Source organism: Sinohyriopsis cumingii, chromosome 18 (genome assembly GCF_028554795.1).
Source record: "Sinohyriopsis cumingii isolate HCF-2022 chromosome 18, ASM2855479v2, whole genome shotgun sequence".
NCBI lineage: Eukaryota > Metazoa > Mollusca > Bivalvia > Unionida > Unionidae > Sinohyriopsis > Sinohyriopsis cumingii.
This window is the reverse complement of record NC_142978.1, coordinates 102,980,168-103,007,644: the sequence shown is the minus strand read 5'-3', so window position 1 is coordinate 103,007,644 and position 27,477 is coordinate 102,980,168. Positions and strand designations below refer to the sequence as shown.

General features: G+C 36.4%; 1 protein-coding gene and 1 long non-coding RNA gene across 2 annotated transcripts in view; one reads left to right on the top strand and one right to left on the bottom strand.

The window, feature by feature from the left end:
- Window positions 1–199: 199 nt before the first annotated feature.
- On the top strand, window positions 200–27,477 carry LOC149777617 (L-gulonolactone oxidase-like). The gene is made up of 12 exons (XM_089942273.1): window positions 200–482; window positions 3,316–3,410; window positions 7,381–7,425; window positions 11,204–11,308; window positions 11,811–12,124; window positions 13,970–14,122; window positions 14,792–14,959; window positions 15,743–15,963; window positions 18,089–18,200; window positions 18,547–18,705; window positions 21,997–22,203; window positions 26,475–27,477. Exons 2-12 carry the CDS (start codon window positions 3,335–3,337, stop codon window positions 26,685–26,687), a joined length of 1,773 nt encoding a protein of 590 aa, XP_089798399.1. The 5' UTR covers window positions 200–482; window positions 3,316–3,334; the 3' UTR covers window positions 26,688–27,477.
- The window catches only part of LOC149777616 (uncharacterized), a 108,714-nt gene continuing 108,000 nt past the window's right edge, over window positions 26,764–27,477 (bottom strand). Inside the window, exon 2 of the long non-coding RNA XR_016416195.1 lies at window positions 26,764–26,911. This is a non-coding gene — a long non-coding RNA (uncharacterized LOC149777616). The remainder of the gene's footprint in view (window positions 26,912–27,477) is intronic.

Here is a 27,477-nt window from a genome sequence, read left to right as displayed (position 1 = left end):
GCCAAGTTTACATAGTACAAAATGTACGTTCTGTCTGATATCTGTCACGTGTTATCACTTCCGTCTGCTGGTCTACAGTCTATAATCAGCGTACTTTCGAATTATAAAATTTAAATGCAGGATAAAGCAAAACGACGACAAGCGAGTCGTGAAAACCTTTCATGAGTAAGTTTGGTATTAATGAGGTTTGAATTGAATATAGCAGATACTGAACTCGGCCTTGTATATTGGTCAGCCAAGTAACTATCCACACCCACTGTTGAGTTATTGCTTGACCTTGTGATATTGACGGTATACCTTTGATTGGATGCAATCATTTGATTCCAGGACCAATAGCCCAACCCAGATTTTAGTTCGTAAGCAGAGTGAGCCGACAACTTCCTGGATTCCTAATATATAACGCCGCTACTGACTCGGAATTCGAAGACCGCAACAGAAGCTACACGTGTGTTGGTGAAGTTAAAATACGTGGACAGACACAGGTATGTGTAAAAAAAAAATTAAAAAAAATTCAAAGATGATGGCCGCTCAGAAATGTAACATAATTGTGGACTGATTGGATGAAATGTACTAATGTGCATATTATAAAACCTTCAACTAAAAATGGGATATTATCGATGGGACATCATTATTATAATAAAATCATAACTAAAAATGGGATATTATCGATGGGACATCATTATTATAATAAAATGATAACTTTTATATTATGCTATCTTTTCTTTATAAATTTATATCTAAATTAATATTGAAAATTTCTCTTAAATTGGAAGAGTCAGCACATATAGTCAAATACCATCAACCATCTTTTACTGTTGTTTTTACTGTAAATGTGGTATAACGCCATTTATTATTGCATGATAGGCTGTATACATGGCGGACAATATATTTGATGGATGAAAAACCCGGATAAACGCCGGGAAAAACCACCGACCCACGGAAAATCTACAGTAAACTGGATAGCCTAAGTTGTACTTTATGTGCTTCTTTCGTGTATCTTTCATCACCATTATTATTATTATTATTATTTTTATTATTATTATTATTATTAGTAGTAGTAGTAGTAGTAGTAGTATTGTTATCGTCGTTGTTTAAATCTTTCATCACCATTATTATTATTATTATTATTATTATTATCGTCGTTGTCGTCATTGTTTAAATCAAAGAATTCCAATAACTCGGATGTTATAAAAGGGATTTAAGCCTTATGTATATTGGTTTCTACCTAATCAAAAATTCATTCATCATATTTGATTTGATTTGAATCAAATTCATTAATCATACGACCGCTCCGGTGGCTTAGTGTTTAGAGCGTCCGCCTTGGATGCGGGAGGTTGTGGGTTCGATCCCCGGCCGTATTACCAAAGACTTACAAAAAGGGTACTACCAGCTATCTCGCTTGGCGCTCAGCATTATGAGGTTAGTGTTAGGACTGGTCGCCCTGATGTCAGGATAATGTGACTGGGTGGGACATCATGCTCCATGTCTGCGACATGATGCCCCAGTGCTAGACATCACTATAAATTGTCACACTGCAGACACCGTAGCAATATGACTGAAAAATTGTTAAAGCTACGTTAAAAATCAAAATCCCACACACTCATTCATCATAATGAAAATCGCAGATTTTGCGGGTGTTCTCTTTAATTTGGAATACTGTTCTCGACTGACATATTAGAATATACTACAAACGTAATCATAGAGTCCATATTCTAGGATTTGATTCTTCACTGACTGTTATTTTCCGAATGTCTGTCCCTATATAATCTATTCTAAAGTGCCCTTATTGTTGTAATCATAGGTGTTGCTTATCAGTTTCTTCACATATTTTTTCTGCTAGAAATGAAACATTGAAAAACAATAATTAATTCAGTTAAAAGCTCTGTTGGGGAGCACTGTTTAGTGATAACTTTTTTGTTGTTGGGGAGCATTGTTTAGTATTTACATTTTTGTTGTTGGGGAGCAATGTTTAGTATTTACTTTTGTTGTTGGGGAGCACTGTTTAGTATTTACTTTTTTGTTGTTGGGGAGTACTGTTTAGTATTTACTTTTTTGTTGTTTGGGGAGGACTGTTTAGTATTTACTTTTCCTGTTGTTGGGGAGCACTGTTTAGTATTTACTTTGTTGTTGTTGGGGAGCACTGTTTAGTATTTACTTTTTTGTTGTTGAGGAGCACTGTTTAGTATTTACTTTTTTGTTGGGAGTACTGTTTAGTATTTACTTTGTTGTTGTTGGGGAGCACTGTTTAGTAGTTACTTTTTTGTTGTTGGGGAGCACTGTTTAGTATTTACTTTTGTTATTGTTGGGGAGCACTGTTTAGTATTTACATTTTTTTGTTGGGGAGTACTGTTTAGTATTTACTTTTTGGTTGTTGGGGAGCACTGTTTAGTATTTACTTTTTTGTTGTTGGGGAGCACTGTTTAGTATTTACTTTTTTGTTGTTGGGGAGTACTGTTTAGTATTTACTTTTCTATTTTTTGGGAGCACTGTTTAGCATTTACTTTTTCTGTTGTTGGGGAGTACTGTTTAGTATTTACTTTGTTGTTGTCGGGGAGCACTGTTTAGTATTTACTTTTTTGTTGCTGAGGAGCACTGTTTAGTATTTACTTTTTTTACTGGGAGTACTGTTTGGCATTTACTTTTTTGTGTTGGGGAGCACTGTTTAGTATTTACTTTTCTGTTGTTGGTGAGCACTGTTTAGTGTTTACTTTTATTGTTGTTGGGGAGTACAGTTTAGTATTTACTTTTTGTTGTTGGGGAGCACTTTTATTATTTACTTTTTGTTGTTGGGGAGCACTGTTTAGTGTTTACTTTTTGTTGTTGGGGAGTACTGTTTAGTATTTACTTTTTTTGTTGGCGAGCACTATTTAGTATTTACTTCTTTGTTGTTCGGGAGCACTGTTTAGTGTTTACTTTTCTGTTGTTGGGGAACACTGTTTAGTATTTACTTTTGTTATTGTTGGGGTGCACTGTTTAGTATTTACATTTTTTTGTTGGGGAGTACTGGTTAGCATTTACTTTTTTGTTGTTGGGGAGCACTGTTTAGTATTTACATTTTGTTGTTGGGGAGTACTGGTTAGCATTTACTTTTTTGTTGTTGGGGAGCACTGTTTAGTATTTACATTTTGTTGTTGGGGAGCACTGTTTAGTATTTACTTTTGTTGTTGTTGTGGAGCACTGTTTAGAATTTACTTTTTTTGTTGGGGAGTACTGTATAGTATGTACTCTTTTGTTGTTGGGGAGCACTGTTTAGTATTTACTTTATGTTGTTGGGGAGTACTGTTTAGTATTTACTTTTTTTTTATTCATTTACAGGATAAGAGTGAAAAAAGGAATGGTTCCGTCTACTTATACCAGTCTTCTCTTAGCGAGCCTTTTATTGGTGTCAGTAGCGCACCCGATTACGTTAGGTAAGAAATAAATACTATATATTTATAAATCCATTTCATTTATACCTTTTCATATGTTACTCAGCTCACGAAGAGGTCTCGTCGGCTTATTTTTCATGTTTCGTTACCCCTGTTGAAACTGTGTGGTAAAAGTAAATTTATTATTTCTGATGCTCCTTCATGAAACCTGATAATTGGATGTTGTTGTTAGGAACTCAGTGCCATTTCTCAGCACATAATGCATTAGGAAAATTATATTTGGCGGAAGAAGAACCTGGAAACCCCCCGGGAAGTACCACCGATCCACGGAAAGCTACTGGCAAGCTCTCTCACATACCCACAAAGCCCATATAGAAGCCATGCAGACCGAGGTGAAAAGTCAGTGAACTGTAAAGGCGAGCGCCTGAGACCATTAGGCCACCAATAATTGGATATAAATTGTTCCTATGACACTCTTGAAACCAAATAGTATCACCATGACACTCTTTATTGGTTGAACTTAATTATTGCGTTCGGTTGATGAGCACATAGGTTTCATATGTATTCATTATCGTATCTAGCATCATGGAAGATGGTGGGGAATATATTTTAATAAGCACTAAATCCACTTTTCAGTAGTAGGTCATCATTTGCTCATAATTTACGCTTCACTGAATTATTTAAAACGGTAGGTTCTGAGGGCCATATTTTGCCCCAAATTTCACAAATAAAAATAAAAAACACCCCCTAATAAAAAATACATCTGAATTTAGAATATGCTATGTAAACGTGATCAGCATCGGGAAAACTTAAAATTACAATTGATCTTTCTAAAATCGTTCCCTACGACGTCATACGCGTGTGTTCATGACGTCACGTTTGGCCATGAAATATGAAATAGCCAATTTGACAGAATTATAGACTTACTGACAGAATTTTAGAGTCATTGTTTAAATTTTAAATGGTTAATTAATGAATAATTAAATACAAGAATATCGTTGTGGTTGTCATGTGTCAACCATGTGCCAAACAGGGAAACTTAAGATCAATAAGTGATCTTTCTATCGCTCGTCTAACCACATATTAACTAAATAAAAACTGACATACCTAATATAAGATATAAAATGTTTCATCCGACCTTTAAAAACAACCCTACTTGGTTAAAGATGAAGAATTGTAGCGAAAACTACTTGCAGCGTTTAAACAATGCTCGAAGGAAACAGTTGTTGCATGCATTACGATTATGTCAGGAGATCTTCGTTGTCTGTTGTGAACTGAATGGAAGACCAACTATAATTTCAAACAATCGTCAGCATGTTAAACCTTTTATCAGGATTTTAAAAACCCATATTTTATGCTGTCATAAAATATGCTCGTGATCTGTGGTGTATTTTGTGCCAACATACGACATGTATATTGGTGTTTCAGTTTTTTGAACTCGACGTATCTTGTTTAAAAGTACAATTTTACATTGACATTCGCATTGGTTGCTCCGCAATGTATTTTGTTTCAACGTACCAGTGTGCATTGGCATTTCCATTAGTTGGTCCGCTATGTATTTTGTTTCATCGGCCCAGTGTACATTTGGCATTTCGATTAGTGACGTCAGCAGGGCTGTACGTTAGCTTTGGGTCTTGCATTCGTTTTCCAAAGAGTTGGAGGAATCGTCTAAGCTTGCTTTTACATGTATATAGACAAATAAACATTGAATTGCACCTTTTTAGACATTCTTACAACACTGTGTATGAGATAACTGGATTTAATCGCAAAACGTTGTATTTGTTTTTCGTCCAATAGCTGATTGAATTCCTGTTGAAAGTTAGATGTTGCAAAATATACACCTGTTTCTGAACGTATTCGTTTGCAAAATATCCCAAACGGCTTAAAGTTTGTCATAATTATTCAGTGTTAGTATTTACTTAAAAAATAAATCTTGTTGAAATGCTATAAAAAGGGAAACATCATTGAAATGGGCATGCTTTTTTTTGGACCATAATGACAGCAGTGTGATGTGTTTGATTTTCATGGTGCTAGAAATACAAAAGGAGGTGGTGTCTTGATCACCTGTACATTGTGTCTAATTTTATATATTATTTTCGTCCAGGTGATTTTGCACTTGATTTCCTCACCTGATTCTGCAGATACGAGTGTATATGTATCCCCTTACTAATGCTCAGCAAATAATACTCAGGCGCGTGTATATTTGTACATTGTTGATACTCAGTACATACTGAGGAGTGTATATTTATACCCTGTTGATACACAGCAGATACTGAGGCTTATGCATATTTACACCCTGTTGATACACATCTGATACGGAGGATTGTATATTTATACCTTGCTGATACACAACGTATACTAAGATGTGTGTATATTAATGCCATGATGATACACAGCAGATGTTGTTGTTGTTGTTGTTGTGGGGTTTAACGTCATTTTTCAGCACACGATAGGCCATACATGGCGGCCAGTATTAATGGTGGAGGAAGAACCCGGGAAAACCTCGGAAAGAACCACCGACCCACGAGAAGCTACTGGCAAGCTTTCTCACATACCCACATTGGCTGAATCTGAGACTCGAACCTGCGCGGACAGAGGTGAGATGGCAGTGATCCGTAACGGAGAGCGCTTTAGACCACTCGGCCACTCGGGGCCCCCACAGCAGATGCTGAGGAGTGTATATTTATACACTGCTGATACACAACATATACTGAGATGTATGAATATTAATACCTCGCTGATACTCAGCAGATACTGAGGCGTGTGTATATTTATACCCCGTTGATACACAGCAGATAGTGAGGAGTGTATATTTTTACATTGCAGATACACAACATATACTGAGAAGTGTATATATTAATATCTGGCTGATACTCAGCAGATACTGAGGCGTGTATATATTTATACCCTGTTGATACACAGCAAATAGTGATGAGTGGATATTTATACATTGATTATACACAACATATACTGAGATGTGTGTATTTTAGTACCAGGCTGATACTCAATAGATACTGAGGTGTGTGTGTGTGTGTGTGCTGATACCCTGCTGATGCTTAAGAGATACTGAGACTATATGTGGTTTACAAATACCTGAACAACAATATGAATTAATGAGACCAAAACTGAATATTTAACCTACTATATGTTTACACTGATTAATTCCAGGAAAATTAAAGATAGTATCGTATTTATTTTCACTTTTGATACCTGCCTAACAGTCAGTGAAAACCTCATTTATTATACCATGATTTTAATTTGACAAAGAACATTTGAGATGATTGGTGAAGCTAAAAGTAATATCTGGAAGGACAGATTTTACGATGTAATATTAATTCTCCTAGCAGCTGGTCATGACATAAATCGCTACGCTGTGTTATGTTTTAATCAGAATTTTATTGAAAATAATACTGCATAGTTATTGCGATTGTAAATGCGTAATATCCAAATGGATAAATTGTAACACAGGCGAACTGATTGATTGATAAGCTGGTTGACTGATTTCTTCAAATTAAAATAGTCACTCGTAGCACCATTAAACTTAGTTTCGGACTACTTAGAATCATATGAAACACTCTAACAATTTGTAACCACTACAAAAACGTAGTTGACCTCAACAAAACAATTCTTAAAGTTGAAGAAATTAGATCACACCAGAAATGAAATGAAATAAATAAATTACCACGACTGGTCTTCAAATATATTCATAGCATTACCGCATCTAGGATGAAATATAAGCTCTGGGACATTAACCGAGTTGCTCTGGGACATTAACCGAGTTGCTCTGGGACATTAACCGAGTTGCTCCGGGACTTTAACCTAGTTGCTCTGGGACTTTAAACGAGTTGCTTTGGGACTTTAACCGAGTTGCTCTGGGACTTTAAACGAGTTCTTGTCCATTAAATTCTTCACCTCTTTATTATTACCGCTTTCTTTCTTTCTTTATTTATTTGCTTGATTTTTATATTTTTATTTATGTATTTTTATAAATAAATCTATTTATTTATTACAGATGATACCATTGTTGATGTTACCGATGACGATAAAGTATTCGCAGGTAAGATCTGTTATGCATCGTTGTAATGCGTAACCAGTCTCACCTTTGCTGATTAGCAAGATGCATGTTTTTGTTCTTCTTCTTCTTTTTCTTCTTCTTATTATTTTTTGCTTTGTTTTTCTTATTATTTTTTGCTTTGTTTTTCTTATTATTTTTTGCTTTGTTTTCTAATTGTCTTTCATTTTTAATTTATTAAGGTACATATTGATAAAAGGTAATCTTTACATCAAAATTCACCTATGTTGCTCTTTCCCCAAGAGTGAAATAATGGGTTTCATGTGGACGGATTTCTTTCTATGAAAGAATCATGCAATTTAATTAATTAGATGATTCTATTTGTTGTCAAATTGTACTGGATTTTAGTAATAAACGTTAATAATACATACATACATACATACATACATACATACATACATACATACATACATACATACGTACGTACGTACGTACGTACGTACATACATACATACATACATATATACATAGCTGAATAACTGTCCAGATTTAAGGACACAAATATGGTAATATTGGATATAATACATTCAATAGAATATAGAATTATATAAATGTATTGCCGTCAAGATATTAAAGAACATCCAGAACAGCTGCAATGGGGTCACCATTTTATTGCAAAGTAATAGTAGAAGTATTAGTTACAATTTGTTTTTGTATATGAGAACACAAATAAATCAAAATACAATACTTATAGACCAATGAAACTAGTTGGAGCTGTGAAAGTAAAATTAAGGATTACTGGGCCATTCATTCTTTTGTCCGTCACGATTTCATGAATGGGGAATATGACAAAACTTAAAAATAAGTAAATAAACAATTTAATGAAACAAATATACAGGGGCAACCAGACCAAACAAACCAGCAAGCTAATAGTTGAATATTTTTTCACAACATAAATAATGACAAAAGGGAGAAATACCTATTTGAATGTTGTTTATGCTATTGTAAGTCATTTCTGTTGTGGGTACTCTAGATTTTGAAGACTTGTTTAGCGATTAAGACCAATGATGTTAGAGTAAAAGATCTATACCATTTCACGAATGAGTAAATAGAAAATTTAGAGGATCTCTAAAAACAAAGGAAACATGAATTTCTTGGCTTCTTAGAAGACCGCATGGAATCAATATTGCATCGGCAATATCATTTACCAATGGAGACATAACCGAAACAACCAAACGCATGCGTTACAACTAAATGTTGATTTCACCAATAAAAGGGAACGATGAAACACAAACTAATACAGTTGCAAAAACAAGAATGAAAGCCAACCTACAGACCTAAATCACGCTTTGCATAATTGTAACTATTATTTTCTGAAATAGTATTTATCTTGCCCTTTTAAATCATCCATCCTAAATGGTAAAAGAAAATGTGTTCCTTGCATCATACATCCTAAACGTGTTGATCTGTCTCCCTTACACCATCTATCCTAAATGGTGTTGATCTGTCTTCCTTGCATCATCTATCCTAAATAGTGTTGATCCGTGTTCCATACGTCATTCATCCTATATGGTGTTGATTTGTCCTCCTTACATCATCTATCCTATATCCGGATCAGTTCAAGAGTTGCGGGGGAGTGTTCCTAAATTTCAAAAGGGCACCAACGCAAAAGTCTATATGTCTGTTTACTCAAAGTGTACATAATACCTAATAAGCGTACGCAAGAATACCACAATGTACAAATTCAAGTAACAATTCACTGTACGTTTGTTTGTGTGTACATTTTATTCCTTCAGCCGAGGGGGGTCCGGACACTGACCCCACCTCCAACCCGATTCCCGCTCCGTATCATAAATGGTATAGATAATGTTCCATTGCATCATCCATCCTACCTGGTATAGATCTGTTTCCTTACATCATCCTTCCTAAATTGTTACAAAAGTGTTTTAAGTCTTACGACCATCAAAGGAAGTAATTAGTAATAGCACAACCATCGCACTAAGAGATTTTGGTTTTGATTTATGATCTTTAAAATAATTACATGTTTTAATCGTCTTCTAAATATCAGTCACTATTTACTTCTAAGTGTGATTTTTAGCGTCCTCGTATCGTATACACAAATGTACGTCGTTTATGGATTTTTAATTTTTATTTTAAAAAAAAACCTTTAGTTTTAATGCTCTCGTAGACGAGATGATAATACACAAACAATATGAAAAGTTCAGTTCTGTCATACTCAGTACTAGTCACACTTTAAATCACCTTGCAACCGAAAGTCTTACGAAGTGCGTACAATCCACCTTGTACTCAATCCCTACTCACATTCGGTGACCGGAGTCATAATGCACGATATACACCACCTCTGAATTTTGACTCCCCTTCCCTGATACCACAAGATGAAAAGGGAGTGGGGAGGGTGTGAATAATGATACACCTCCTGCAGGGGGTTAAAATAAGTGCAACATAACTGTAAGTTTCGTGAATCTCGACTTAGCTACGGACAGACCAACAGTTTTGTGAATCTTGACAGACCAACACATGCACCAAATATACATTTGCCATGACTATTTTATTTTATAAGCGGCTTTGACACGGAATCAGAATGAATTCTAACCGTACTTAATAGAACGAGTTCTCTCTCTCTCTCTCTCTCTCTCTCTCTGTGTGATTTGGATTTTTAACGTAGCTTTAACAATTTTACAGTCATATCGCTACGATGTCTGCAGTGTGGCAGTTTATAGTGATGTCTAGCACTGGGGCATCATGCCGCAGACACGTATCATGATGTCCCACCCAGTCACATTATCCTGACACCAGGCCGACCAGTCCTTACACTAACATCTTAATGCAGAGCGCCTAGCGAGGCAGATGTTAGTGCCATTTTTGTAAGTCTTTGGTATGACTCGGCCGGGGATCGAACCCACGACCTCCCGTTTCCGAGGTGGACGCTCTAACCAATAAGCCACCGGAGCGGTCAATAGAGCAAGTTATTTTCATGATGCCAAATTTAGAGTTTTAATTTTCGCGTCACTATCGATTAGATATTAATCGTTACGTTTAAATTGACGTTTCGTGAAGTTTCCACTAATATTTAGTTTTGCGGAAGACAGATTGAAGATAACGAAAATAGCCCACAAAGAAAAATTTGCTGTATACATGTAGTTACAAACCACGAAATACATTTAGAATCATGTAACATGTTCAATACTAGTGCTGTAATTGGTGAAATTCAGTTTCAGCAGATTTGTGACTGTAGTAACAAGCTAACGAAGAAATCCTCTAGGCTCAATTTTCTCTCCTAGTAGCATGCGATAAGAATTTCCTCGCTTCAATATGCATACAACTGCTTAACCAACCATTGCTTGCCAGAGTTAGATTTTATTTTACGGTAGATCCAACCTTGCAATTTATGGTCCAATTACATTTTCTCATCCGAACACAGTCGCGTATCGCTCGACTTTCGTTGATTTGTAAGAACTTATTTCAGTGGTTTGTTGATGATGTATCTATGTTTATGCATATTCATGACACACAATCAAACCTTGTTGCAGGAAGCCAGGGGTGTTGGCCTATTAGCAGATTCTTTCACACAAAGCCACTAGTATCAGATACACTGTATCTTGTCCTTTAGGTCGTACATCAAATATTCGTTCCATGTATTTAAATTAAGCTTATACTCTTCCGCAAGTTTCGTATTTGATGACTACTTAAAAAGAGAACTTTTTGACAAAATAAGTCATACAATTTTGCAAAAATAATCAGAATCATTTTAAATCTTAAAATGTGCTGAAACTATGCCATCACGTATTCTATTTTTCCACAGAGGTATCACGCTCCAAACGGCACGTGCCATCAGTTCTAAGTGAAATCATGGGACCGCTATCCCGCTTAAAACGACAGGTGCAGAGCGAGTTTGTCAGAAGTGACTGTAAGTAGGGCTTTATTTTGTTTATGCAAAAGTTACTTTAATCATATATCTAATTTTACTAATCTCTCTCTCTCTCTCTCTCTCTCTCTCTCTCTCTCTCTCTCTTGGAGACCTTAACATGTTTCTCCGCTATACCTGCTACTGCTGTGCGAAATGGATCGCATCTTTGCTCAGAGTTGTGGTGTTCGACGATTCATTCCTGGCGTTTCCCCTTTAAATTAAAGAGTTGGAGATTGAAATCTGCAGAAATGAATATGCAGCTATTTTCCTTTCTTTATTGTCTGGTTGTTTAATAAAGAATTAAATAATCTTTATAATATACGCAGTATCTGCTGTGTACGTAATCACGAATGCTGCAGAAGAGTAAGCATTTTTAAAATATACTTGTCAATAAGGGACACTGCCACTATTCCAATCCGTTGTCCTTACTTCCCAAGAACAAACCTTTGTTTCAGCCTATGCAATTGTTGCACAGTCATCATGAAAAGTCTTTCAATTTTAGTGGTCTACAATAGAATGCGAGTACTACACTTGATGTTGAAGTATCTGATAGGTCCAAATGGACCTGAGGTTGAAATCCGTCATTTTGTAAACTGGGACAAAACTATCCTAATCGACAACCTTTTCTACGTTCGTCCTACAACCATACAACAAGTACAGAGGATTATCAGAGTGGCCGCCATGATGCAGATGCGCGTGCGGGCAACAGGTGAGGGTCACAGTAGGTCACCGCTGTACCCAGATGAAGGAAATATTATGATGGATGTCAGGGATTTAACTAGATTTGATGGACCCAGAATAGAGCTTATGCCACCTGTGAGTATTCATTATCGTCTATACGAACACTGACTCACCTGAGTAAAATCTTACGAATAACCCCTTTTTTCCCCCTATCGACATTTTCCCTACAGGCAACGATGTTGGTATATGGTGATTCTGTATATTAAAAGATAAATTCTCTAGTTCCGATTGGTTAATAATGAGGGATATACTTTAGGACTTAATCCGATTTATCTTATCTTAACGGACCATACCTGACAAAGATCACTACACCTTCTTCAGTTGGCACTTGTGCTACTTACCAACGTCATATGACGCCATTATACGTCACGTGGCATGCTGGATATATGTACTGTTGCATGATTCTGAAGGAACTGTGTTCCTTTATTTATGTTTGGTGGGTATAGTATTCGAAATGAAGGCTATCTATTTGTAGTTCAAAAATGGTTCCTTAGGACCGATCACACTAAACCTAGCTAAGTACAAAAAAGAAAAAGAAATAAGGAGGTTACAATTGCCTTTTCAAAACTAATCCCACCTGAAAGTAATCAAAACGCAGTTTCCTTCTAAGTCTTTAGGTAATTATTATAAAGTGACTACATCATATTTTAAAACATGAACGTATACCTCAATAATAAAAAAAAGAAATATAAGGTATTTGTGCGTCCAGTGATGGGTGACAGGCTGGAATTATTACAAAACAATTTACTGTGCCTAATATCTGCAGCCAATCACACGAGACTGTGTCTGATTAAACTAGTCTACAACATTTTGACGATGAAATCAATGTCATTGACCTTTTTATTTTATTTTGGACAATCCGCAAAGCCTGCAGGTTTCTTTCTACATGCAGAATGGTTCAATGTCTTTCACAATAACTGCTGAGACACTTCTGTTCTACTTTATAGGGAGAGTGCAACAGCAAACTGGACGGATCCAAATCGGCCTTCGCATAATGTGCCGGCAGATTTGTTTCTGTACAGTTTATTAGGAGCATTCAGTTGAAGAAACAATATAAACTCTGATCTGCAGGCGCACTATTCTACGGCAGATCAGGATCTTTGCTGTTTCCAGCTTGACTCGACGTATAGGATAGTACGTACGGTATTTATCGAAACTCACAGAACATATATGTTTTGGGGATTTTTAACGTAGCTTTAACACTTTTAGTCATAATGCTACGATATCTGCAGCGTGACAGTTTAATAGTGATGTCTGGCACTGAGGCATCATGCCATAGACCTGTAGCATGATGCCCCAACTCAGTCATATTATCCTGACACTAGGTCGATCAGTCCTAAGACTAACCTCTTAATGCTAAGGGCCGAGCAAGGCAGCTGCAAGTACTATTTTTATAAGTCTTCGGTATGACTCGGCTGGGGTTCGAACCCACTACCTCTCGCATTCGAGCAGGACGCTTTAACCACGTAGACCACCGGAGCCGTCAAACTCACTGAATAGCATCGCGAATGAAGTATCTTTCTTTTCTCATCCACTTTATCTTCGTTCAGTTGAAATAGGGAAATGCCGCTTATTTTAATATTGGAATATGCATTGTGATACGTATGCCCACGAGCTACTTGTTTCAGCAGAATTGTTCTTTGTAGCAAAGTGAACAATGACGTTAATACAAACAAACAGAAATACGTAGACTTCAATGATATTGGATACGTAAGGATCACTTACAACGTTTACTGTTGTGTCCCGTTATGAACGTTGCACACTATCTACAAGAAACTATTTTCTCAGAATTAATTTTGAAACCGATGGCATTACAGCTGTTATATTCTAGCCTCATTATTTGGATTAATAAAAGAAATTCTTCATAACCTTTTAGTCCTGTCTAATTTCGATTTTCAAGCGTTTTATTTTATTTTTAAGAGTTCGGTAAGACAGTACTACACAGTGAAGGTCATGACAGGTGTTTATTTGTACGATCTGAATGAGTTCTTCGTGAAAAACGGGGTCACTCTGATTGCAGAACCACTCAATAACAATGAAACCATTGGAGGAATGGTTTCAGTTTCAACACATGTAAGTATAAATATTTTTTTTAAAAAGATCCATCTTAACCCAATCCATAGGTAGGTCCCATCGAGGTCGCTTCCACCCATTATATTATACTATATTATGAAATAAACCATTAAATATTTCAGAGAAATAGCCATTAGTGGCTAAAGCAGACGAAATATTGGAGTAACTTATCTATTTTCGGTGTTTTGTTATTTTATTTTGATTTTTCTTTGTTTTATTTGTTAGTTTGGGTGTGCACTTTGTTTTTGTCATAGTTTTTGAATGAATTTTGCCAATTCAAGAATTTTACTAGAATTTCGTAGAATTGCAACCCAAGTTTCAGATTTGTATGTGCCTTTTGAGTGTTGCACTAAGTTTTTGCTTTTAGCTCGCTGGCTATGTTCTCAGTTTGTGTAATTTGTTACAGTTTTTCATATCGGAAATAACTTGCATATGGCCTCGCAGAAACATAAGTATTTAATTTGCTTACAAATACGCGATAAGAAATTTCAACATTTCATAAAAATGGAATATTTACTGTCTGTAGCCTTTTCCTTGATTATTCTAAGGTCACTGTCGGTAATTTAGGAATTCAAAATAATATACCTCATCATGTAGTTATCAGCTTGAAAAACAGCCGATCGATTTTGGTGTTGTTTATTTATTACCAAATTTGTATGGTATCGGCAGGGTTCAACGTGGAACGGCACTGGTTTCGGTGACTTCATGGTAGAAGTGAGAATCATAGATTCAATGGGGAGACTAAGAAGGTTCGTCAGGGAACAGCATCCGGAACTCTTCAAATCTCTGAACTGTGGTCTCGGAATGTTCGGCATCATGTATGACATCACCCTGAGGGTATGATAACATTATTTTGGTAGTCTGGTACTGAGCCTTCTCTACTACTTTACGAAAGGATCGGGGGGGGGGGGGGGGAGGCATCAGTCAAGTAATTATTATATACTTGAAACACAAAACATTATGGGCACAATTATACTCGTTTCATAAATTTAGTTACCAACGTCTGAACGTTAAATGTTTACTAAGATTTGATCAAGCAAAAATAAAGTACTTGACAGAAGGGTGTATACTGTTTAGATGTAACTAAGAAGGGTGTATACTGTTTAGGTGTAACTAAGAAGGGTGTATACTGTTTAGGTGTAACTAAGAAGGTGTATACTGTTTAGGTGTAACTAAGAAGGATGTATACTGTTTAGGTGTGACTAAGAAGGGTGTATACTGTTTAGGTGTAACTAAGATGAATATATGTTTAATAAATTTTTTTAAATAAATCAGACATTGCAACTCACATTCATTGTAGACATTACAACCTAGGTACAATATATGTAGGAAACCATAAAGCTGTTTCCAGTTTATATTTTGTTCTTGTTTTTATTATATAAAATTTCTAAGCCTGTGTACATTTAGATTGAAGATTGTGATATAAGCACTCTGATTATAGAATCGTATCTACGTTTTTGGCTTTCATGATTTTAAAAAAATTAAATAAATTGTTTACTTGTTTATAATTTGCAACAACGTCTCCTAGAAGAAAGCAAATATCGTTAAAAAGTACGTACTGCTTAGAAAGAAATTGAATCTTATAACACGTATGGTATACAAGGTAAGATTTAATTGCAGGTGGTTACCAGTAAAGTAGTGAAAGTTGAGAACCAGATTGTCTCTTTGGAATCCATCCTATACAACGCTACAAAGTTCGGTGAGATTGTGACTAGTAACCTAGCAACGGAGATATCGTGGTACCCATTCAACTCCTTGACTAATACAGAGGCGGAAGAATACACTAATACAAACAAGATTCCCGGTAATTGGTCAGCTCGGAGGGATTATCTTTGGCTTAGGTATATATAGACAAATATTTTATTTTGATACATTTGCACTTAATATTACATAAATATTTGACAATGTCAACATCACGGAGCCTACAGATAAACGGATGCTTATATTACAGTTGTACTAACGTTTATGCGAATGTGCAAAGGTTACAGTTATTTGGTTTCACTGGCGCTTTTCACAGCATTGACCAGATTCCCTTCGGAGAGTAAGTTATCTGTCGTATGTACACTAGCTTCTGTTGTCATGGTTCAAAAGAGAACTCTGGAATTTGTTCAAGGAGCAAACCCCGCACTCCTTAACAATAAACTCGAGATACTCAGATAAAGCTCGACTTTTGTGGTCATTTCCATGTAAAAAAATCTCCTTTGAAACAGATTTGTTACAAAAGGGAAGTCTGATCAGCTTATATGTAATCTGATAAGATATTTACTTCAATGAATGGAATGATATTTTGTTAAAATGCACCTTAAATACTTTATATATATATATATATATATATATATATATATATATATATATATATATATATATATATATATATATAAAGAGAGAGAGAGAGAGGTACATGCAGGCTATCTGAGACATTTTCTTCGAACTAAACAACTACTTAGGCAACACATGCATTGATTTCAAGAACAACCGCCCAGTTTCTAATCTCCCATTCATCTGAAAAATCTTAGAAAGGGTTGTTCTACCACAGCTTGTATCTCATCGGAATTCAAACAGTTTTTTTATCAATGTACAATTTGCATATCGCCCTTGTCACAGTACTGAAACTACTCTTCTAAAAATAGTTAATGACATTCTTTCTGTTTTGGATAACGGAAAGATTACTGACTTCACCCTTCTTGATTTGTCTGCAGCATTTGACACAATAGACTATGATATACTACTTCATCGTCTCCAGCATGTATTTGGCATTCATGATACAGCCTTACTGTGGTTCAAGTCCTACTTGGTCAACAGGACACAAATTGTGTCTGCAAATGGAATACACTCCAGCCAAGTTGATCTATGTTGTGGTGTCCAACAGGGGTCTGTTCTTGGACCTGTGTTCTTTATTATATACACTCAGCCGCTGTCAAGTGTTACAGATCATCACCCAGTGTCTCAACAATTGTACACTGATGATACCCAAATATACAAATCTAGCCACCCAACTGAAGTTGATGTTACCATCCAAGGTGTAGTGGGGTGCATTTATGATGTGAAATCATGGATGACATAAAACAATTTGCCGAGGAATGATGTTAAATCTGAGGCCATTCTGATTACAACACAAAGACTTTCTCATTCACACCCTTTACCTCAAACACTAAATATCAGCAACACCAACATTAAATTCACACAATCAGAACGAAACCTAGGTGTTACTCTGGACAGTACTCTCACATTTCACCAACATGTCATGAGCATATGCAAAGCTGCATATCTTGAGCCGAGACGCATTAGCTCCATTCGCAAATATCTTTCAGTTGATGCCACTAAAACACTTGTGTGTTAATTAGTACTTTCAAGACTGGACTATTGTAACTCAATTCTGTCTGGTTCATCTCAATATCCACTCCAAAAATATCTAAAAGTTTAAAACACAGCTGCTCGGATCATACTAAGAGTACCACGATCAGAGCACACCTCCCCGCCGCTCGGAACCCTACACTGGCTATCAATTCGATCCAGAATCAAACACAAAATTTGTTCTCTGTGCTACGTTTCACTGACGGACTCTAGTCCAAGATACCTATCCGACCTCACCCATGTGTACACAACAGCAAGATACTTACGCTCCTCTTCTGACAATCATATACTCATTATTCCCACTATGAAAAGAAAGTCATATGGACAGCGTTCTTTTGCATACCAGGCCCAGCAACGTCGAATGAATTGCCCACTGAACTTACAGTGATCACAATCACGAGTGCTCTCAAAACTCACTTATTTCGACTGCAAGAACAAACTTAAAGACCTAATAATATTTCCTACCTTAAATATTCTCAGCATGTTTTTTATGTTTTCTAATTTCATGGTGTTTTTATTTGTAATCATATCATTTTATGTGTTTTTATCTTATTATTATTATTATTATTATTATTATTATTATTATTAATATTATTGATATTGATTTTACAGAACAACAAACGAGGTTTACGGGATTAATCCATCTTTAATACAGGGGCCAAATTTCCTCCAGACAGGTGGGTCTCTATCGGGGTCGAATGTAACCAACTTACTCAGAGGAAAGGTAAGCTGTAAACACATCAACATTTTTCACATTTTAAACTCTTTCGAATCAAAGGAAAACAATCAATTAGAATGCATAGTAACAAAAATACAAATATATATTCAAATATTAATCTGACAAATATGCCATTATCTAAATCTAACTAGGATAAGAAATAATTAGGATAACAATGTTTTGAAGATAGTCCTAATCTTTATTCTTCCAGTAGGGTGATATATTTTTATGGAATAATTGTACTCTAGTCATTAAGTCTAAAAAAAAGTCTTTACGTTTAAGCCCAATGTTCATACTATGAAAAAGATGTATGTAATGAGACCGTCATCACATAAATTGTTTTTATCATCAGGCCGCCCTTGATCTGGTCAGAAACCTGTCCCGAATCACCTACCACTATCTGCCCGACGCTTTCCCAATACTGAAGCCGCCTCGTTTTGGGACTGAGACGAGTACAGCACTTTTCGTTACAGTGGATACTGAGTACAAGCGCCCCCTGGCTGCCCTGCAGGTACGTTTTCTCTAAATTATCATTAACAGAAACAGGGACTATGCTGGAAACTATATATATATATATATATATATATATATATATATATATATATATATATATATATATATATATATATATATGTGTGTGTGTGTGTGTGTGTGTGTGTACCAGTTTGAATTTTATTGTTTGAAGTTGTAAAAGTAAATTTAACTACATTAAAAAGAGTCTCTACTATATTTTAATTTATGTTGTTTATCATAAATAAAGGAGAGAGCTCAATTAGTTTCAAGTTTTGGGAGTGTGGGATATTGCTATCAGACCGACTGAGACAGTTGCGATATTGTCTATGCTTGTGTCGGTAATGTGCACTGCTTTTTTAACCTGTCAGGTAAAGTGATTTAAGGTGAGTTCTAACGCAAACCATTATAAAATCCCGAGTGTGGCTGGTGTAGTAAATTTTAAAAGAATCTCTAAATACACCTAAGTCTAGCTTGTCCAGAAATGTTCTCGTATCTGTATTGAAGTTGGTGATACGCAAAAAAAAAAATAATGTAAGTGGTCTGGACATGCTCACCTAACCCTACACGAGACGATGACAAAAAAAACTGAGTGGTTCCGAAATGTCCTCGTATCACCGATACGAGATGGTTATACATACAACTGTATGTTTTCCAGTCTGTCAATAGACACGCTGCTTTAGAGAGATGCATGTATAAACTGTCATATTACCGGACTATTTCTTACCTGGATTGCAATATCAGCGTAGTTTGTCAATAGTCAAATGGACTAAACACGTATTTTGAGCCTTTCTATTCGGCAGTATGGTATCAAATAAGAGACGCTCAGATCTTTCAGTTTAATTCATCACTGTCCTTCAGAACATTTGTATCGTTTGCAATACGCCAGTGTCGTGCTGCTACCTAAAGCTGAGTTAAGCATGAAATCTGAAATATAGTGAGTAGTAGATTCAGTTAGCCAGGCTTAAGTATCCTACACATGAATTCATGTAAGTAGGACAAAACATATCCAACAATCTCCACAGCTCACCGTACAATCTTTCCAGCTTCTTCAGCTAGCCCTGCGATCTAACTCACTCTACAATCCCTACCGTTCCCACTGCTATTTTTTAAGCTCGCTTTCTACAGCTCACGCTATAATCTTTCCCGTTCACCTTACAATCTCTCCTTCTCTTCACCTCGCCTTGCGATCTCTCGAACTCACCCTACGATCTATGCAGTTCACCGTACGATTTCTCCAGCTCGCCTTACGACCTCTCTAACTCACTCTCGAGTTTTCCCACCAATCCACTCCAGCACACTCCGCGATTTATCCTGTTCAAAATCCCGTACATTGTCATTCATTTGGAACGATTCGGTTTGCCATAATCTGTTAACCTTAAGCAAGAGTCTGTACAGCACACGGTACTAATGATATGGAAAAAGGGGAATCAGCCTGGAAATGGGTGAATATAACATATAGTTTATTTGGCTTTGGTTGACCAGGACTGGATAATAATGTAAGGTATGTTTTAGGAAAACGAATCTTGTGAGAGCTTATCCTACTTGTAAGTGAAAAAATAGCGACATTGTTTTATTGATGAAATTTCAGACCTTTAACCGTCTTGAGTTTGGAACACTCATTATTGAAACTAGCACCTGACTCTTTGGTGCGGAATTGAAAGCACATGTTTCAAACACATGCAGGTCCAGAAAATGCCGCGGCTCATATCCTTTCCTCTACACAGAAGCTGACATCCTGGTTTCATCTATACTAAAAATATAGGATTGATCATGAGCACTCAAACAATTTTAAGTTACTGAATTTTTAATATCATGGTGTTTGCTTAGGTTTACTATGGAAGCTGAATTAGTACCGTGAGTCCTGTGTTCGTCAGAAACAACGGATGGATAATAGATAATATTTATTACAGTGGTTATTTCACGACCGATATTGAAGCATGAGTTACTTTATGGGATAGGGAGAGGTGATTGCGTCGGAAAATGAATAAGCAAAACAAACTTGCAGTATCAAACGTTTTCACCAAACAAACCTGTAAACTTGACATTTTCAAAGTTCTCTTAAGATTTATAAAATAATAGCGATGCTAGCGGTTTAATTTTATTTGTTAGCCATCTGAAACCGGAGACTTTTATTTATAGTCGAAGAAGCATGCATTATCCTTTTATGGCGCTGTCCATTTAGTACGTACGTATGGAGAGGGGGGAACCCAAATGCATACGCTTGCGTATGTGAGAGATCTATTGATAATGTACATACGCAAAGGGAACGGGGTGCGTGGTTGAAACCTGGATAATAATTTGTCTAATACGTAACCTGTTCGACTGGGTTCAGTTGGCGTGTGAATTTTAGCGGACACTAGACAAACGTTTTAACGTTACGCAGCTTATATCTTTGATGCAGCCAGACATTCTACATTGGTGGACTATCTTTTTTATTAAACAAATTAATATTATTAATCCTTGATCGTGTCTGCATAGTTTAAAATATAGGTCGTTCTGTATAATTGGGGGATGTGTCAAGCGTATGTACGCAGGTGTGTGTGTGAGTGTGTGTGTTAAAAAGCACGCATGTGTACAGGGAGGTGGGAGGGGTCAAGCTTTGCCAGATTTTTGCGTACATACTAAATGGATGGCCCCTATTTAATAACATCTATTCAATAACACCATTCTTGGTTACGACCATTGGGAATGTTTCAGTCCTTTACATTCTGGCGTTATGTCTCAATTAATCGCGATTATGGGCTAAAATGTGTGAAGATGTTAGAAACGTTCAAATAAGGAAAACGTTCAAATAAATAGATCCCATCTGCATCGTTTTCTCGGACCTTTGAAAACTCTAATATAATTATTATCAAAATATAGCCTGGAAAATGTTCAAAATCGAAGTATATTTTGCTTTTAATATTGTAAAAGCGTTATTTTAGGAAAATGATAAGAACTCACCAAAGACATGAACGTTATAATCTATTATTACTTCACCTAGTTTTTCTTGTCTGAAAGATTCTGGGTTTCTCAGATGTGTACAACAATTATTTCAGTCATCGGACACCATATACTTAGCTGAATAACAGGAAACTATCTTAATGTCCAAACAGAATTGTGAGACTACGTTCCTAGGTCGGATATTATCATTTGGTACAGCGGATGTTATAAATATTGGGTGTATGTTGCTGATTATATTTAATGTTTTATTTCATTGTATTTCATAACATTGTATTGTATTGTATAACATGGTATTGTATTGTATAACATTGTATAATATTGTATAACATTGTTTTGTATTGTGCAGTTCCTCATTGAATTCACTGAGAACCAGATTCGTAGTAATGGCACTACACCTATCAACGCCCTTTTGCCCCGCCTTTTGATGAACAGCGACTGTCATATATGCCCTGCCAACTCTAATATTCAGCCCGAAAATAGCACCGGTCGGTCCATGGTGATAGACTTCCTGGCCCCACCCTTACAGAATGGATACTATGATATTTCACGAGAGGTCTGTCTCTGTCTGTCTCTTTCTCTCTCCATCTCTCTGTCTCTCTCTGTCTGCCTCACTCTGTATGTCTGTCTGTCTCTCTCTCTCTCTCTCTCGTCTTCCATTTCGCCTTTTATACATCCACCATATTTTCTAAAATATTGGGGTTTTTTGGGTTGGTTGATTCTTTGTTAATTTCTTCGTTTGTTTATTGACATATTTATATATTTGCTAGTTGACAGTGGGACAGTCCCTTCTGCAAAACGTAGCATCTGCAAATCAATGTATGGTATAAAAGAGATTTCAGACAAATCAAAACTTAATTCAGTCGATGGCTCTATGAAACCCGTATTCTGTGTGAAATCTAGACACAGGCTCATGGGACTTGAAGTGATGATGGTCCTGCTTGGTGTATACAGTCAGTCATTGATGATCCTGCGTGTTGATTACAGTCAGTCATTGATGGTCCGCTTGATGTATACTGACAGTCATTGTTGGTCCTATTTGGTGTACACAGCCAGCCATTTATGGTACTGCTTGATGTACACAGCCAGCCATTGAAGGTCCTGTTTGGTGTACACCCCCCAGCCATTGATGGTCAAGCTTGGTGTACACCGCCAGCCATTGATGGTCCTGCTTGGTATACATAGCCAGCCAGTGATGGTCCTGCTTGGTGTACACAGCCAGCCAGTTATGGTCCTGCTTAGTGTACACAGCAAGCCATTGATGATTCTGCTTAGTGTACACCACCAGCCATTGATGGTCCTGCTTGGTGTACACCGCCAGCCATTAATGGTCCTGCTTGGTGTACACCACCAGTCATTGATGGACCAGCTTGGTGTACGCAGTCAGCCATTGATGGTCCTGCTTGGTGTAAACAGCAAGTCGTTGATGGTCCTGCTTGGTGTAAACAGTCAGTCATTGATGGTCCTGCAAGGTGTAGACAGCCAGTCGTTGATGGTCCGGCTTGGTGTACACAGTCAGTCATTGATAGTTCTGTTTAGTGTATACAGCCATTGATGGTCTTACTTCATGTACACAGCCATTGATAGTCTTACTTGGTGTATACAGCCATTGATGGTCTTACTTGGTGTATACAGCCATTGATAGTCTTACTTGGTGTATACAGCCATTGATGGTCTTACTTCATGTACACAGCCATTGATAGTCTTACTTGGTGTATACAGCCATTGATGGTCTTACTTTGTGTATACAGTCAGTGATGGTCTTAGTTTGTGTATACAGTCAATAATGGTCTTAGTTTGTGAATATAGTCATTGATGGTCTAACTTTGTATATGCAGTCATTGATGGTCTTACTTTGTGTATAAAGTCATTGATGGTCTTAGTTTGTGTATAAAGTCATTGATGGTCTTACTTTGTGTATAAAGTCATTGATGGTCTTACTTTGTGTATAAAGTCATTGATGGTCTTACTTTGTGTATGCATTCATTGATGGTCTTACTTGGTGCATACTTTCATTGGTGGTCTTACTTTGTTTATACAGCCAATATGGTTCTTACTTTGTGTATACAGTCAATAATGGTCTTAGTTTGTGTATACAGTCATTGGTGGTCTTACTTTGTGTATGCTGTCATTCATGGTCGTACTTTTCGTATATAGTCAATGATGGTCTTACTTTATGTTTACAGTCATTGGTGGTCTTATTTGGTGTATACAGGCAATGATTGTCTTGGTCGGTGTATACAGTCATTGATCGTCTTACTCGTTGTATACAGTCAGTGATGGTCTTACGCAGTGTATATAGTCATTGATGCTCTTTGTGTATAGATTCTTTGATGGTCTTACTCGGTGTATACAGTCATTGATTGTCTTACTCGGTGTATACAGTCATTGATGGTCGTGCTCGGTGTATACAGTCATTGATGGTCGTGCTCGGTGTATACAGCCATTGATCGTCTTACTCGTTGTATACAGTGATTGATCGTCTTACTCGTTGTATACAGCCATTGATCGTCTTACTCGTTGTATACAGCCATTGATCGTCTTACTCGGTGTATACAGCCATTGATCGTCTTACTCGGTGTATACAGCCATTGATCGTCTTACTCGTTGTATACAGTGATTGATCGTCTTACTCGTTGTATACAGCCATTGATCGTCTTACTCGTTGTATACAGCCATTGATCGTCTTACTCGTTGTATACAGCCATTGATCGTCTTACTCGGTGTATACAGCCATTGATCGTCTTACTCGTTGTATACAGCCATTGATCGTCTTACTCGTTGTATACAGTCATTAATGGTCTTACTCGGTGTATACAGTCATTGATTGTAATACTTGGTGTATATTTGGGCATTTATTATTGTAATTCCGATCTCGTTTTTGTGGCAGGGATAGGAGCGATCTTACATATATTTTACTTATATCCTAAATGTATTTTTTCTCGAATGCTGGAGAAATGACGTGTAATGATTGATCCAGGTGTAGACTGGGTTGCAGACCTACATCCAAGGACTTAGTTTTAAGCCATAACTTGAAAATTATTTATATCCAAACTTTATAACCATATATAAACTTATGCGGAAACTGACCCTAATGGTCCATCTCTACCCGAGGGAGAAAGTCCCTGCGTTATTGATTGGAAACTATCGAGAGCCTAACTATATAACCATGTATATTAAAACCAAAAAATCCAACAGACAGTAGTCTCTGAGTTAGTCTTTATCCGTGAAATCTTTGCGATGAATTGAAAACTATGGAAAACGGTGAAATATATTTGGCAAACAAATAATTAACGTCTTTATATATGTATTAGTATATTGTTAGTAATGTATATGTTTGTATGCAGGCTTGCCTACCTATCAACCTGGCTACTATCCAGCCTACCTATATGTATATTGTAATAAGATAACCGGGTTGGATTTCGGATCTATAACCGAACACTTTTGATGGTGATACAAGTACAATGTCTAATGATGAATGACTTGAATGAGAAAAGATTAATGATTAATACTTGGGTATATAAGATCCAAATATTGGACTAATTAACATACTCCGCACGAACCTAATAATGCAGCAAATGAAAATACATATAAATGACCTTACACAGTACAAAATCAAAGGCGAATGATTCACAGCAATTTCACGCGCCAAAAATAATGATGTGTTTTACTCAGATAGTAAAAATGATTCGCTCAAATAGGGAAAAATGAGGTAAATTAGTCAAATAGTAAAATGATAAAAACAAATGGACATATGTCATACAAGATATTTTTACAATCACAAAACACTAGGTATTATAAACCCCAAATTAGCCCACGGCTAAAAGATTACATGTATGGAGTTATACACTCCGTATCCTGCACACTTGGCTACCTGTCAAACCCCAAATTAAGGAAGCCGCCAGTATTCCATGTAGTCAACGACAACCATTCAATTCCTTGGTCGATCAAGCAATCAGCGCCCACCAATCGACCACCTGTTACTCGACCATCAACACCATTCATTCAGCTATTGGGCTGTTATGGTTCAGCTTTATAGCAGGTATGGTCAACTTCTATGGTTAGCTCTACAGCTGGTACCACGTCAGCACTACATCACTACAGCTGCGATTCCGATCAGCTGAAAATACATCTAACATCGTGTACTATGCATGACACGGGTATAAACAATAAAACGTAATGACGGTATGTACGGTAAGCACTACAGATTACAGTATCGGCACAATAATTACAAAACAATAAAAGGTTCAGAAGTGAACCTACCGGTGCCCGATAAGAATCTTACGGTAATAAATGTTTCTTAAAAATGCAACTTTGTATTGCTAACATAAATCTCTTGTTCAGTCGCAAACAAGAATATAATATTTTGGATTATACTACGTAAGCCGAAGCTACATAGGAACTATACAAAAATAAACGTGGTAGTACAATAGTTATAACTTATACACAAGAAATTAATAAATAACTCACACGCCTCTGCAACTGAAAGTGTGCAAGTCCTTAAAGTAGACCGCTCACTGACAAGACGTTCCATAAATTTTAGTTTTATTCTTACGGTGAGGCATTTATACACAGATGATGCCGCCATACATCGTCTGTGCGCTGGAAGTATTCGGCTTTTCCCATCGAAAGCGCTTCGCAAGTGCGGCATAGGATGAATAGAACTGTTTCGAAATATTGTACAATATATATAAATCACCCTCGGGTATCCTCGTACACAAGAAACGAAACCAGAATACATGTATTTAATAAATAAAGGGATTTATACAATTCCGTGACATATATCTATATATTTATTATGGTTACCTTCCTACCTTTTATTTCCAGTTCGTATACAAGTATCGTGGTGATCTTGTTCGACCACACTGGGCTAAACGGTTCGACAACATGCCCGGTGTTATGGATATCATCCGGAACGTGTACGGGGACGGAATACAGAAGTTTATGAAGTCACGTGAGGACTACCGGCTGGACCCATGTGACCTCTTCATGAACAAATATTTGCAGCAGATCTTTGGACAATCTAAGATTTGTTCGTAGTCTAAGAAATTTGGCTGTAGAATTTTAAATACTGGATATTATTCTAAAGATTTTGCCTTCCCGCATTCACTTTCTCAGCCGATCGTTTTAGTTCGAGCATTTTGTTCTTTCAAGAAAGTTATTATTTAATCTTTTGGGTATTTCAACATGCTGTTGTTTGCTTCAGATGAGCCATTTATGAAAATATTCACTTCATCACATTCAGTTAATACGTTTGTCTTTATCTCATTATCAGCGAAATAGTAACGCAAAGGATTTATTTGTTTTATTATATATTTTTTTTATTTAAAAACTTTTTATTGAATCTTCCTCTGTCTCTTCTTCCACACCTGGACCAGAAGAAAAGAATGCAGACGAAAAATTTTGTGTAATGAATAATTGTATCTTAGGCATGAACTAAAGGTTAAGAATGTGATGTTATGATTTAAATGTTGTTTTGATGGAGTGTATCATTTGTATTTGTATTAGTAGTAAATGAGTTATTTGTGTTTTATTTAGGACCTCGTCTTGGATCTTTAGATCTTTAAGAATGCTATTATTGTCAGACAATGTCAGTTATTAGATTTACGCATAGAACAGGGACAATGTAAATGGACTTACTTTTACAAGAGTATTATTTTATTTTGCGTATATATTTGTTACTTTATTTAATTATGGGTTTCTCAAACATCGTACGTACCTTTACTTGCCCATTTCTTATTTGTTATATACAAAGACAACGATTGAATCAAAATTAGCATTTCTATCATATTTAAAATGTTTTCGAAAATAAAAAAATATACTTTTAAAA